This window comes from Canis lupus, chromosome 13, assembly GCF_011100685.1.
Source record: "Canis lupus familiaris isolate Mischka breed German Shepherd chromosome 13, alternate assembly UU_Cfam_GSD_1.0, whole genome shotgun sequence".
Lineage (NCBI taxonomy): Eukaryota > Metazoa > Chordata > Mammalia > Carnivora > Canidae > Canis > Canis lupus.
Genome location: NC_049234.1, coordinates 63865218 through 63880778, shown reverse-complemented (window position 1 = coordinate 63880778; position 15561 = coordinate 63865218). Strand labels below are relative to the sequence as shown.

The 15561-nt window shown below is 39.3% G+C and overlaps 2 protein-coding genes and 1 long non-coding RNA gene across 9 annotated transcripts in view; 1 reads left to right on the top strand and 2 right to left on the bottom strand.

Moving 5' to 3' along the window:
- Window positions 1-431: 431 nt before the first annotated feature.
- Window positions 432-8449, bottom strand: EPGN (epithelial mitogen). The gene is made up of 5 exons (XM_038556326.1): window positions 8310-8449; window positions 7664-7753; window positions 4713-4833; window positions 3810-3962; window positions 432-1793 (listed from the first exon to the last, which is right to left on the bottom strand). Exons 1-5 carry the CDS (start codon window positions 8350-8352, stop codon window positions 1739-1741), a joined length of 462 nt encoding a protein of 153 aa, XP_038412254.1. The 5' UTR covers window positions 8353-8449; the 3' UTR covers window positions 432-1738.
- On the top strand, window positions 4648-5229 carry LOC111098640. Its single transcript, XR_005369099.1, has 2 exons — window positions 4648-4903; window positions 5154-5229. It is a non-coding gene; the product is annotated as an uncharacterized LOC111098640 (long non-coding RNA).
- Window positions 8450-8477: 28 nt separating the features above from the next.
- The window catches only part of MTHFD2L (methylenetetrahydrofolate dehydrogenase (NADP+ dependent) 2 like), a 137377-nt gene continuing 130293 nt past the window's right edge, over window positions 8478-15561 (bottom strand). For 3 of the 7 annotated variants that reach the window (XM_038556320.1, XM_038556319.1, XM_038556324.1), the window contains one exon: window positions 13637-14976. In XM_038556320.1, coding sequence (XP_038412248.1) covers window positions 14864-14976 — 113 coding nt within the window. In that variant the 3' untranslated portion in view covers window positions 13637-14863. Of the gene's footprint in view, window positions 8619-8727; window positions 8857-13636; window positions 14977-15561 lie in introns of those variants that run through there. The other 4 variants (XR_005369093.1, XM_038556321.1, XM_038556325.1 and 1 more) reach the window with 4 other exon arrangements.

The following is a 15561-nucleotide window of genomic DNA, read 5'->3' as shown; positions in this document are numbered from 1 at the left end:
ACACGCACTTCATCTGCATTAAATTCCTTGTGGAGGAAAAACAAAGCTGGAGAAATACCTTCTACTCAAAGGAGACAGCCTGTAAAGTTTTGTTTAGGAGTGAGCGGAGGGACGCCTGGGTGGCTCCGTGGTTGAGCGTCTGCCTTCGGCTCAGGTTGTGATCCTGGGGCTCTGGGATCAAGTCCCACGTCGGGCTCCCTGCAGGGAGCCTGCTTCTCCCTCTGCCTGTGTCTCTGCCTCTCTCTCTCTGTCTCTCATGAATAAGTAGGTAAAATCTTTTTTTTTTTTTAAAGAACATTTGTGTTTGATTCTCTTTTAACCCATCTTGTGATCAGAACTGTTTTGCTTATCCACATCACAATGGAGGAAAACAAAGTCCATAGTTTCAGACTGAATCCAAAAGAAAATTAGTAGATAACATTATTCTTCAATTTCATATTTCACTTCCTTGCAAAACAAGTTTTTAATTAATTATTTTACAAACCAAACAGTAAAATGCACACCTGAGATGATATCCAGTGGTGTGTCTGGGGATTAGAGGTGGTGCAGAGGACAGAGGTGGGGTTGAGAATAATCCCACTAGCAGAACAAACACGGAAAACACTTTCAAATTTTAAAGCTATCAGGGCCTTGTAGAAATAAAACCAAAGCCCGAAGAAATTAAAGGACCTGCACAAGACTATTCGACGTACAGGGAAGAAATAGGATTAAAGAGGAAGGACTCTAATTTAAAAACAGGCATTTCTGCCATTGTTCCATTATCTCTCACTCTGTGCAAATCTGCTATCAAGTATCCAGAAATGGGAACGAAAGTTTCCAGATGCTGTTGGCTGATGAAAAAAATTCCTATAAAAAAAATTCCTATGTCCAGTTCTTCAGTTTCTATTTCAGGGCAAATGGTAGCATTTTATTTATTGGTAGAATTCTAGAATTTCAGCCAAAATGGATAGTCACCAGGTAGTTCCACTAACAACAGGAAGAGGCGATGAACATAAACATTAGGGGAGCAATAAGTCCAACACAGAGTTTTATAATCCGTGCAGAAACAGCAATGTTTCGCCTACTCAGGACTCAATTTCCAGAAAGCTTTCAGTCATTAAAAACTCTTTAGCTTATTCCATATTTCACAGATAAAGGCTACACATTATTGTCACAAGGTGGGCATGATGTATGTTTGCCTTGGACATGGCATTTTCTTTTTTCTGGTTTAGGCTTCAGGCACATGCTTGCATCCCTGGAGGGGTCATAATACTGACCTCATCTAGACAGTTGACATCACGTTCTTTTAGTTACCATGAAAGCAGCATGCCTGGGATGAGGTCCACAGAGCATTGATACAAAATACTGGCGGTAGCAAGGGCATGAAGAGCCCAAGCTTGGCACTGCTTTGACTTGCTGCAAGCTCGATCATTATTGCCATGAAAATTCACATCTGACATGGCCAGAAGCGTGAAACTCAGTCCTTCTGCAATCAGAACAATAACCACATAACAACAGCAACAAATCCAGAGTAGGACAATGAACCTGACTTCTGGCACTGTAGCTTGTTCCCTCGGCTCCCATGGCACCCTAACAATGACAAAGTCTGAAGACCGACGTTGAAGTTTATTCCCTCATTTCATCATGATCCCAACTTCCGTTATTTTCCAGTCCAGTCAGCTTGTTGTTTCAGTTGAAGATTTCAGTTTGGGGCCCGCTGACTTTTATAAATGCCTCATGAGAATTTCTTACAAAGGCCTCACAGGGGTCTTCCTCCAGAACAGATGTTGTAAGGTGATTTCAGGTTTAGACACCTAAAACAGAATGTTGGTTTCCATGTGAATCTGACTGCTGTCTGTATAATTTATTGAGGATGACATCTATCCTGTGGTATCGCTGTTGCTCCTGGTGTCCCCACCTCCAATCTGTGGGCTGGACCTACTCCCCACCCCCACCCCTCTGGGGCTACACCTGTCAACAAGCTCACAGCTGCCTCCTTCTCCAGAGGACGGCCCTTGGCCAACAGGGCACTTAGCCTGAAGATTCCTGGGAAATTGCAAGCCCTCGCCTTCTTTCCCACCGGGAGCACCCTGCCACCCATGCTTGATGACATAGGGCACTAAAACCAAGATCTGGGATGCTTGGGTGGCTCAGCGGTTGAGTGTCTGCCTTCTGCTCAGTGCATGATCCCAGGGTCCTGGGATAGAGTCCTGCATCCGGGCTCCCCACAGGGAGCTTTCCTCTCCCTCTGAGTCTCTCATGAATAAATAAGTAGAATCTTTAAAACAAACAAACAAACTCAAGATCCTTTACTCTCTTGGGAGACCATTTATATTTTAGGTCTTCCTATGCAATTGGGCCAAGGCTAGACAGAGTGAAAGTCATGTCCTCATCTTTGCTCACTTTCTTCCTCTAGTCCATTTTTCCATTCTCCATACCAGGGTTCACTTAGAGCACGCCCTCGGCCAATGACTTGCACAAGAATCCCCATCCTAGGTTTTGCTGCTAAGGAATCTGACCTCCAACAGTAGTCTTGTTAACATTAAAAGGTCAAGGGATGCCTGGATGGCTCAGCGGTTGGGCGTCTGCCTTTGGCTCAGGTCCTGATCTCGGGATGCAGGATTGAGTCCCACGTTGGGCTCCTTGTGGGGAGCCTGCTTCTCCCTCTGTCTCTGCCTCTCTCTGTGTGTCACTCATGAATAAATAAATAAAGTCTTTAAAAAAAATAAAAATAAGTAAAAGTTACTTCCTATTTTTTCTCTTCCTTTCTTGGTTTCTTAGGCAACTGACATAACGAAATCAATTGGTAGGACTGATTTAATATCAATTGATCTACAATTGACATAACAGATGTTCTTAGATGCCGTTACTAAGCAAACAATCTTTTTCTATTTTGCACAATCTGTTTTGGTCGTTTTAAAAATGGCAACTTAGTGAATAGGATACAGCAAAGGAAATGTATTTGCACTTTTTTCTTTAATGTAGCTCACATTATTTCTTGCCTTTTTCCTAGTTACATGGATTTAAGAAAAGATTACCAGTGCGGATAACACAAGTAATTTATACTTGTGGATCAAGCTTATTTTCTTAGGCTTTTAGCAGTAGACTAGAATCTCCTGAATAAACCCTCAACTGAAATCTGAAAAAAAAAAAAAAAAAAAGGCCCATGTTTGCCATACATTTTCTTTCTTTTTTTCTTCTCTTTTCTTCTTCTTCTTTTTTTTCTTTTTTTAAAGATTTTACTTATTTATTTATTTGAGAGAGTGAGAGCGAACATGAGTGAAGGGAAAGGCAGACTCTCTGCTGAGCAGGGAGCCCGATGTGGGGTTCAATCCCAGAACCCCGGAATCATAACCTGAGGCAAAGGCAACGCTTCACCGACTGAGCCACCTGGCTGCCCCTGCCACACATTTTCATTCCTTTAATACTCATTTCTTGATTTGTTCATTCAGCAAATATTTACTGAGTGTCTACTGTATGCCAGGCACAGTATTTAGCACTGAATATATAATTGCAAACAAGACATGCTTTACCTCTTCTCTTGTGGGACTTACTGTCCTCCTTACCTATAACTTTGACGTGGGCAGACAGAGATGAGGATGTAGGGAAATTGTAAATAGGAGCTATTCTAATGCAATTGCAGGTAAATTTGTACTGCTTCTCTGTGTTTATAAGAAAAAGCATCAAAACAAATATGAGGAAATTGCCATATCTGCAGCCATTTTTACTAAAAAATTATACATGTCAGTACTTGGTACATCATAGGGGCTCAATAAATATTCATCAAGTGAACAAGTGCCCAGTGACTTCCTATTTTATTTTTCTCATACCTCTTTCTTATGTAGCAGTAAAAAATAGCAAGAAAACCACTTAATAATAATCCAACGCCAATCCCAATTGCAATGTATTTTTCGTAAGAATCCACAGCATATGAAGTTAAGGTCAAGTGCTCACATCTTTCTCCAGTATAACCAGTAAAACACCTTTAAAAAAAGAAAAGAATATATAATTGTAAAACTCATAGTGGTAGAGATATAAAGAAATGACCAATTTCAAAGAATGAAAAATTTCCACAGAATGTAATTTAAAGCAGAAAATGCCAAATGAAAGCCAACTGTTAAATGTATTGAAGAAGCTCTGTATTTTGCAATAATCAAACCATTAAAGCCCCATATATTTTTTTAAAGCCCCATATTACTGTAACTTCCCTCATGGGTAGAAGGGCAAGGTAGTCCACTTCCGTGGGTTGATCGAGAAAATTGTTAATCTACTCTTTCATAGGAGAATGCCTAGCAAAGCAATGATCATAGAAATAGTACTTAATTGCTCTAGAACTTTGTATTCCTGTAGTGTGTTGCTATAGAGTCTTTATCACCTCATTCTGTAATCAACCAACCCCGTGAAAACTCAGAATCATCCTTGCATACTGCTAAAGTACACATTTGGACTCAGTAGTTTTGAGGTGGAGCATAAGCTTCTGCATTTCTAACAAGCTCCCAGGTTACACAGAAGCTGCTCATGTGGGAACCCTACTTTTGAGTAATGAGGATTAGGTAGTTTAGAGAAAGACTCCTTAGATATTCAAATACAGTGACTCATGTTCAGATGATGTACCCTTTTTACTAGATAAGAGAGAGGTGAGTGGAAATGTACTATGTGAAACGCATAGAGACATGTGAAACATAAATTCATCTCCTCCCATCTCTAGGACTTGGAAAGTTCTTTGCAATTACGTGCAGATGGCTTTCTCCAGCTCATGGTGGAATGCGCAAACGCCATTGATGCAGTAACTATTGTGGTCTTCCAGGCAAGGATGTGAGAACTTCAAGGCTATGGGTCCTTCTGTGGAGTCAACTAGGAAAAGCACATACAATGTTAACAGATGAAGTGGGTCATACTTTTATAGTATATTTGTTACACACAGGTAAAGAGATCTTTAATTTTAAGGATATTCTTTGGGTGCTCTGCCTTTTAAACTGTTGGCTAATTCGGTCGGCAGGTTATACTCACAAAGTTTAGGTTGATATCATTTAGACATATTATTAATTAATTAAGGGGTGGAGGTGGACCGACGATCTGTTCTTTAGAAGCCGCACAATGAGGTATAGATACAAGTTTGCCAAAAGGTGGCAGCATTGATTCTCGTTTTTTTAATTCTCCGCTTTACACCTAAGGAGTCCGCACTTAGGAAATTTGGGTTTACAGAGATCATGAACTTGAGAAGACGACCTCTCCCGTGGACTACCACTTGAGAAGGTAACTGCAAAGGGAGCACTGTGCCTGATTTCAGAAGAGGCCTTGTGATGACCTATACAAGAAGCCAGAAATAAGTTATAGCTCAAGCTTCACTAGTTGAGACAACACCTTTGAATATTAATTGGAAATTGTACTCAGTTAAGAGACATTATGAGATAGTGGGGAAAGCCCTCGAGACAGATAGAATGAGAAAATCTGGGTTTTGTCTTCTAACATCATGCAAATGACCGCATCTGGCAAAACTTTTGTGGTCAAGTGCCAGAAGTCTCTATGGGAAGTTTCCCTTTGGCATAATGCAAACGTTTCGCTTACTCCTTGTTCCCTGAGGTACTGAAGATACATGCCTAAGCCAATCTTGGGGTATATGCAGTGGGAATGACACTTGAGTCCTGTTTGGTAAAAACCTAATTACTGATTCTTAAATTTGTCTCAAGCATAATTAGTGGCATTTTATTTTGTCATTGTTATGAATAAACATATTTCCTCATCCTTAGTTATCATGTGACATCGTATTTGCCTTGCTAAGTAGATTAACAGAATCCCACTTACTTGTTTTTAGGGGAAAAAAAAAGATCTAAAAAGGCATATTTTTTTATATTGAAAATACTAAATCTTAGGTAAGCCGCCAATAAGATACTGTCATATAACTTCATTTTGGTTGAGAACACACAATGTTACCTTAAAATTCACCTTCATTTTCTTAATGTGGTGTTGTGAATCTAGTATCTCATTTTTTTTAGTATCACATTTTAATAATTAACTGTAAGCTAGTAAGAATTTCCCTTTATAAACTGTGTTAGGTTCTTCCTGCTTCAAGACTAAATAGATTGAATGAACCAAGCCTGAAGCAGGATTTGCTAGAAAATACGAGAATTGAAAGGAGATATCTTCAAACAAAGAGTATGCTGGAGAGCCTCATCTTTCTCCTAAGGAGAAGAATGTTAGTTATAAATTTATTAAAAATTTCCTGAGGTATTGGATGCAGATTTTTAAATTAAATTAAAAAGGGGAGGGCAGCCCCGGCGGCCCAGCGGTTTAGCGCCGCCGCCTTCAGCCCAGGGCGTGACCCTGGGATCCTGGGATCGAGTCCCACGTCGGGCTCCCTGCATGGAGCCTGCTCCTCCCTCTGCCTGTGTCTCTGCCTCTCTCCCTCTCTCTCTCTCTGTGCCTTTCATGGATAAATAAAATAAAATCTTTAAAAAAAAGGAGGGGGGGGAGGCTGAAGCTCTCCATCAAGAAAGCAAAGGAAACCTGTAGAGATGATATTTTCTGTGCCCTGTTTTCTATTATTATTCTCTGTAACTTGGAAAACTTTCACTATTAAGGAAGTAAAAAGGTGGTGCTGGGTGCACTGTTATGAAGTAAGTCACTGAGGGAAACTTGAATTTTCTGTAGTATTTATCTGCCGGTGAAGAACTTTCCTCTTTGCTCAAAGGCTCAGGAGACATGAAGAGGTTTGGCTAAAAATTATTCTAAAGCTCACACTGATTTGTTTTGCAAATGGATAGATATTCAAACCTCAAATGGGCAAAATATTATAAGTAAATTATTTTTAATTTAAAAATTATTGGTGAAGTGAGGAATGTTTAAATATTACTTGCCTTCATATTCAGGAACAAAATATCTATCTGACTTAATTTTTTTATTTGCCTGGCTCTGAGAGCAAGATATGGTGTTTCCTCTGTCCTATGTCACATTACCAATCTTCACAAGGGCGGGTGGGTAGTGATTTGTGTGAGAACCATCACCACCTGGTAACAGGTCTTGGCAGGTAACAAGTTTTCCAAGTTCACCTCTGAGAGTTCAAACAGGCTTAAAAAAATACTGATGCTCAACAACAGCCAGAAGCTATTCTAATAATAATAGTCATAGTAATAATATAGGAAAGAAAATATATCATCAAAATTGGGTCTAAGTGGTTAGGACATATAGCATAGGCTAAATAAAACAACAACAAAAGGCCCCCAAAACAAAACAAGAAAAAAGATCTTTCCAAAGATGGATTATGGCTTCATTTTGTCATAATTTCTTTGGCTTCAAAGTCCTGGTCACAGATTAAAACAGGATAGCAAAATACCAATCATCAAGAATGCCAAAACGGCGACAAAGTGCCTCAGGACATGCATGGGTTATTGGGAACCAAACAGGAGCCAAGCAGAAAATGTGGCGTGTTTCACATTCAGGGCAGTAACTAAAGACAACTTCTGTGTCTCTCAGTTCCTTTACTTGCCCCTTTTAAAAAGGCAATTCTTTGCTGGCACATTTGCCTGTCACTTTCATTTAATAGCATTCTGCTAAAAGAATTGACTGCTCATAATAAAATATATACCTAAAAACGTCCAACGTTGCTTTTTATCACAATCCAAATATCTCTCAAAGATAAAGAAAAAAAAAGTCACTTAAAATAACGAAAGCGTAAAGAAAATACCTTCTGTTTTGTTAGCTGTCCAGTTACTTTGCTGGATTGTGGTTGGAGGTGTTCCCGGCACGGCTGCCTCTTGAGTCAAGGCCGTCATTGCTACATGAAGGGGTAGGGGGAAAGGCATCTTTAGCAGGTGAGCCTCCTATGTGCAAGCCACAGATCAAAAGTTATGCACAAGTCACAGATCAAAAATTAGTCTACTTCTCCCCATTTGTGTCCATTCTTAATTCACTTACATTTGAGATCCAAAACCTGACAGGGGTAGTTTCCTGACAGTTTCCCATCCGCACCAATTCTACTGGCTACCTTATAATTCCAAAAAATAGAAATACATTAATTTTTAAGAGGCAGTGGGTACATGTGTACACTGATTCAGCCACAAGGATACCACGGCATAGTAGTTAGAATATGTCAACTGCTCTCCAGCTGTATGGAGCAAACACACAGGTCTCAAAAAAGGGGGTATCCCAACCTGGTAGGAGCCAAATCTACATTACATAAGGAACTCAATTAATTCACAGATTCCTTGCTCCCTTCTTTGTCACGAGAAACACGGCTGTTAAAAGCCAACTTCTCATTCATTCGGAGAAAACAAATCCTCTTCGTATTCTACAGGGATACAGAGTGAACAAGGCAGAAAGGAACTACCTACCTTTGAATAAGAGATAGACGGATACTGGAACTCCGAGAGCCATTGCCTGCTGCTGCTGCTGCTGCTGCTAACAGTATCCTTCGTATCCTCCTAGACTGACGGTGGAAGGTTTTTAATGCGCTCTCCTGAGTCTTTCTTGCATTTATATTTCATGAAGCGTCATCTGCTAGTTCTTACCAATCAAAAAAATATGTACTTCTGGCAGCAGCTGTAGGTAGAGCCCTCGAGGCGCTCACGCACTTGTTTAGAATACCTGTGTTATCTAGCAATGTGATCAAGTTTTCTTTTGAAACACTGGTTTCCTGTTACCTGTGGGCATGATCGTGTATGTAAAAGTACTTAAAACAACAAAAAAGAATCTAAATTCGGGAAAGGCCCCGTTGCCGGGACAGACTTGTACCAGCTCCAAAGTTGCTAGCCACCTACCTAGGAGTCCCACAAAGGAGAGTTCTGATATTTGCAAACCAGGAAGCAGCATCCCGGGATAGGAATCGAACATCTCGAAACTGTTGTCAGTCACACCACCTCTCGGTACAAGGCCATTCCACTGCAAGTGCAGATAGTTTGTAATTTAGGGGCAGGAGAGAAAATTAAATTTGGGTGAAAAGAGAGGTTTCATACTCCATTTTATTTTTTGCTACTTTGTTTTGCCATTACAAGTTCTGTAAAAATAATTATTTTTAACAGCATAACATTTGCCTTTATGTCATTCTGCCATTTAAGAAGTTTCTGAGTAAATGGATCAGGCTACCAATTTCCTTAGAGCTACAAAGCTTCAATCTATGCTCGATTAGGCTAGAGAGAACCAGTAAAGTACCAAAGTGATGATGATGATGTCATCTCCACTAAGATAAAATATTGAGGTTTGGTATGTCTAATGAACAGAAAGTTTTTAATGTAACATGACATTCAAATTTTTCTCACTGTTAATCTAGTTATGATTATTAAAATGCCATTTGAAAGGCCAAAAAGGTGATTAATCCTATTGGATTTTGTGAATATAGAGAGCTTCCCACAAATTTTCGCTTGCCCCAAATTATTATAAAGAACTTATATAAACATGGTTTACTGGGGTGTTGTGCCTTTCTACCAGGAATTTCAATTGCTTGTATTTTCTGTACCTTGGAAACCTGTTGTTAAGATAGGTTATCATTTGCATCATGTCCATCCAGCAAATTTGGTTTACCAGAAAGGATCTCTTTCACTACCGAAATATGAATTTGGCTTTAGAAATCACACAAGAATGAGCTTGTTGTGAACTCATTATAACTTGGGCAATCACCACAGGAGTCCTCATTTTACAGTTAAAAGAATATATAGCACTTGGCTCACTTTAAATGTGCATACGTTTTGTATTTCTACTTTTGTGGATTTTTAAAAACTCCTCATTATTAAGACAATTCCGGATAATATTTTCTCCAGGCAAATAATATTTGAATTATAAATCAAATAATCATCCTCTGCGCCACTGGTGTGAATTTAAGAAGACGAACATTTACAAAGGACTAAATAAACCCTCATGACAAATTGCAGTCTTTGGAGGGAAATGCTAGGACTGATGTTAAATATCTTTACTTGGAAGACTAAGACATAGTACAACAGCCAACTTGGCTGTAATTGTTAACTAGAGTTTCCATGGTGCTTTGCATTTTGCAGAAGGCTTTCACACACATCTCCGTGATTTCTTCAGTAATCCTGGCCCCAACGAATCCAGTGCCTAACATATGCTATTTACCTAATGAATCCATCTGAGTCAATAGAGAAATAAGCAATAGGCATTATTTCTATTCCCTTGGGACAACGGAGGGATGGAGGCTCAAAAGAGAGGATACGCCCTACAGTCAGGACTGGAATCTGCGTTCGGATTCCAGATCACACGCCCTTTCTACTTTGCTAGCTGTGTTCTCCGGTAGGAATCCGTAACACTGATCTCAGAGGAATTCTCTGAATAATCTCCTAAAAATCAAACTTTGAATAAATCACCTCTATCCTAAGAATTTAAATATTAAATGAACTGTGGCTTTCACGTACATTTGGGCTGAAAGGAATGGCCCATGCTCTTTCCTGATGTTCCCCTACTCTGGTGCGGTGAGCCACATAACACAGAAACTCGCTTACACTTTCCGGAAGGCTTATGCTCCACTTTCCAGAAGACTTCTTATACAACAAAATAGCTCTAGTCCGCTCTCACGCGTCTTGCCTCTGGGACTCCTACTGGGACTCATACTGCTGGACCCCATTTACACTCCCTTTAAGAGAGTCCCCTCGTTCAACCCTCTCACGAAAAGTGCCTTTCCCATTCCTGAAGATTGGGGAAGATGGGCACTATAAGGTGGCCTCACTGACTTCTTCCTTCTTTCTTGATACATATAGGAGCAACCTGCTCCAAGAGAAAGGGGAAAGAAGGCTAAGTACACTACACTTTCATTCTTCCCTTCTACCACTCTTTCTGTCTTTTTAATGTATTCATCTCTCTCGTCTTGTCATAAGCATCTCTGAAAGTGTCTTCCCTCCACCTCCTTTCCCCACTCCTCACTTCCCCTCCCTTGTCTTTTTTTTCCCTTTTTTTTCTTCTTTCTTGCTTTTTCACTAATTCAACAAAAATGTTGCTAGACATTGGCAGGAAATCAGTCCATTGCCTTATCTCTCTCGAAACTTATTCTGTAATTCTCATGGGTGCGGTTGCCATTCATTCATTCATTCATTCATTCATTCACTTATTCATTCATTCATAAAATATCGAATGCCTAGAATATCCATAGCACTGGGCTGGATGTGGTATTAGCAAGACAGACAAATCATGCATGGACTCTGACTTTCAGGTGCTGAAGGGAGTTAAGGAAAGTGCATACATAACTACAAAACTAGGTAGGAATTGATAAGTGCTGCGAATGTCTGCAGAAATAGCTGTGGGAGTTCAGGGGTAGGACTTAGTCAAATTCTCATGGCAGTTTTCATGAACAAGTTTCATTTGAGGTGAATCTGGAATAACAAGTAAGATTTAGATGTGTAATAAGAGAAAGGACTCCGGGGGATTGGGGAGGGACTGAGGGAAGCAGTGTGGTGTAACGGAGAGTGAGCTCCGGCTCATATCATCCCAGACCTTGTTTTGAATTCCAATCCCACGTCTACTATCCATTTAGCCCTGGCTGAAGGTTTTTAATAATCCCAAGGGTCAATTTTCTCATCTGTCAAATGGAGATTGTCAATAACAACAAGAATCCGTAAAGCATTTAGCACATGCCAGGTGCGCTCTTAAGGATAGCTGTTACAACAATAAATAAATAAATAAATAAATAAATAAATAAATAAATAAATAAAATAAAAGGATAGCTGTTAGGATTGAACAAGAGTAGAGGGACAGAGGGGGTGTATAATGGTCAACAAGGTCAGGGATTTAGTGGTTGATACATGGAATGGAGGGGCACCTGGGTGGCTCAGTTGGGTTAAGCACCTGCCTGCGGCTCGCCATGATCTCAGGGTCCTGGGATGGCCAGGCATCAGGCTCCCTACTCAGCTGAGAGTATGCTTCTCCCTCTCCCTCTACCCTTTCCTCCCTTCCCTCAGCTCATGCTCTTACATTCTCTCTCTTTCTCACGCTGTCTCCTTCTCTCAAATAAATCAATAAAATCTTAAAAAAGAAAAAAAAAACCCACTACAGTACTGAGTCCTAAATCTTCATTAGTCTCTTCCCAGACTGATGTTATGTCAGGACTTCTCTTTAGGTATCATGTTATCATCTGTTACTCTTAAGTTGAACATAATCTCTCCTCCAGAATCAGCTCCCTTTTACACCTTCCTTGTGATAATTAGTGATAACATCTTCCAGGGTCTAACTACAATTCTCCTAACTCATTAAACTCCAGGTACTCTCTAATCTATCCAGTTGGGCTTCTACCACTCTCCAACATACGCTTCTCATTTTAGTCTGACTCTTGCTCTCATAAATATATATATGCCAAACTCATTCTCACCTCCATATCTTTGTATTATTGTTCACTCCCCTTACTTCTTCAGGGTCCTTTTTGTAGATACTCGCAGGAGAAGGAAGGTTACTTCTCCAAAGCTCCTCTACATGGCCATGATATATCTATCTTTCATGCAGTCCAAATACCCATAAATAAAGTCATGGTACCAACAAATCAACTTTATCTCCTTTATGTATTGACAAAGGCTTCCTTCTTCTTGACTGGACTTCAGTCAGATTCCTCTGAGTCTTCTTGACTAGGCCTGCTGAGCCCCGTTTTAGCAAAGAATGCTGCTGAGTCAGTTAATGAAGACCATCCTCCCCACCACATCTGATCAAGTTCTCATGCCCCACCCTTGATATCTGGTCTGCCTTCAGCAAGAGTCCTGGTAAGTTAGTTTACCAAGACTCCCTCTATTTTTGATATATAATCCATTTCCTCTTATAGTAATTTCCCACCTACTGATCTCCTTACTCACTTACTGGATGTAGATCCATAGCTGTCTTTGCTGTATTTGGAGTTGAGTTGAATCTTCTCTATTGCAATAGTCTTGATCCCATTGCAATAGTCCTGGATAAAGTCTTCCTTATCATTTTTAACAAATGTCAGAACAATTTTTCTTTTACAGTATTTTAAGTCTCTAGAAAGATTCACTCCTGAATTTTAGCCTAGCCAAAGGTCAGAAACCTTCCAAAAATAACTCCTCCTGTACTTTGAGGGGTTGGAGGTGCTAGGCTCAAAACTACAGACTTCACCTTTTGCAGGTACCTGTACTTTGGGTCATTTTGTCTGTTTGGGGAATTTGGGGCCCTTAAGAATAAAATAGGCCCTTTCTGAGATGTTTGCTTGGAGCTTTGAATTTAAAATCTGTTGGTGTTATCAGACAAAGATTGGTCTGGACTGATTGTAGAATGGGCTGTAGAACCTTTTCTTACATGCTTAAAAAACCTGTACATTTCCTCAGCATGTTGGTAAAGAAATAGGTAACAATTCTACTCCTTTTTTAAAAAAATATTTTACTTATTTATTCATGAGAGAGAGAGAGAGAGTCAGAGACATAGGCAGAAGGAGAAATAGGCTCCCCATGGGGAAGCCTGATGTGGGAATACTTCCCAGGACCTCGGGATCATGACCTGAGCCAAAGGCAGATGCTCAACCAGCATCTGAGCCACCCAGGTGCCCCACAATTCTACTCCTGAAACTAATATTACACTGTATGTTAACTAACTGGAATATAAATAAGAACTTGAAACTACAAAAAAAAAAAAAAAAAAAAGAAGAAGAAGAAGGAGAAAGAAATAGGTAACAAATATATATTAACAAAAAAACCACAAATATCTTAAGGAAAAAAGACAGGTATTCTTCAAATTGCTTTTATTATACGGTTGAAATATTATTAATTATAAGTATCTAGTCTATTTTCACACAATTGATCAGAAACACACAGTGATAAAGACATGCACTGGGTAAGAATCATTGTTGGTGCCTAAACACACTGGAATTGGACATGAAAACAATACAATGAAGTGCTTAGGATAGTCTCAGAATAGCCTTCAACTGACATTCATGTGTATTTCCTAATTTAAATGGCGTTCGAAATATGGCATCTACTTTGAGAACCAAATGCCACAGCAGAAGAGGTAAGAACAGTGGGGAACAAAGCAGTAGACTTTTTGTCATAGCCTAAGACTTAGCTTTGGCACATTTTGTTAAGTGTCTTATTTTCCTATTAATTTCTGAATCTGTGAACAAATCTGGCAGTTTTTCTTTAATGCAGTTCTCACTCATTCTATACTATATTTTTCTAATATTTGTGGGAAAATACAACCATAGCTTTGTTGTATATGTTTGGTATTGGATTTTCCATTATTCTTCAAGGAAGGTATTATCCAAATATTTTTCTAGAATAAGAAAGAAATTACATGTAAACCTAAGATATTCTTATCACATTTTTACCATAGAAAGTAGTCATTGCAATTTGAAATGATCATTACCTTTCTAAGTGGCTCTGCATTTTTTGCCTTCTTTGTTTATTTTTATTTCCTTGAATAGAGTATCATTCTCATTAAGGGGCCTCACAGGATCCATTTGAGGAATAAATGAGATCAAGATCTTACTTTTAATATTTTATCTTTCTTTTAGCAAGTAAGCTCTTTTTCAGCATATGATAAACAAAATATATAAAAACTGAGCATACTTATGTCAAAACCTAAATTACATTTTATAAGGGCACCCATTTGGCTGACAGGACATTTGTTGAAAACATAGTGTGATATTTGTGTCAAAAATATATTCATTTATTATGAGCCCTTTTTGTTTAAAACTATGAACAAATATTATTCACAAAATAAACCGCTGTTACCAAAGCTTTCACTGGAATTGGGTTTTTTTTTCTCCCTAAAACTCAAAATCTGTTAGCAGGAAATGCATCAAGTTGTATGAATCATCTGATCCACAATGATTCCATCCATGAAAAAATAAATACAATGTAGAAATAAATAGCTTTGTAGTAAAATATAAAGATGTTTGCCCTTTGTCAAATAAATAAATAGCATGATTTCATTTTGCTTTATTCTTTCATGTGATCTAGTAAATGAGTTTTTTAGCTGCCAGAAGGGTGTTCTTCAGAAGCATTGCCACCGTCATGGGTCCCACGCCTCCTGGAACTGGAGTGATAAAGCTAGCCTTCTTCTTAACAGCTGATGGAGAAAACAGAAAGCCATCTTTATTTTTAATTTTTTCATATTTTTAAATAAACTGAACTGTTAAAAGGTAAACAGAGGTGTGTAAAAATTTTTAAAACATTTTTAAAAAGTAATCTTTACATTCAACATGGGGCTCAAACTTGTAACTCTGATACCAAGAGTTGCATGCTCTGGGCATCTGGGTGGCTCAGTTAGTTAAGCATCTGCCTTGGGCTCAGGTCATGATTTCAGGGTCCTGGGATCAAAAGCCCAGTATCCAGCTCCCTGCACAGTGGGGAGCCTGCTTCCCTCTCCCTCTCTCTCTCTCATGCTTTCTTTCTTTTTTTTTTTTTAAAAGATTTTATTTATTATTTATTCATGATAGAGAGAGAGAGAGAAGCAGAAGGAGAAGCAGGCTCCATGCAGGGAGCCCGACGTGGGACTCGATCCCAGGACTCCAGGATTGCACCCTGGGCTGAAGGCAGCACTAAACCACTGAGCCACCCAGGGATCCCCTCTCTCATGCTTTCTTTTGTGTGCTTTCTCTCTTTCTCTCTCAGATAAATAAATAAAATCTTAAAAAAAAAAAGTTGCATGCTC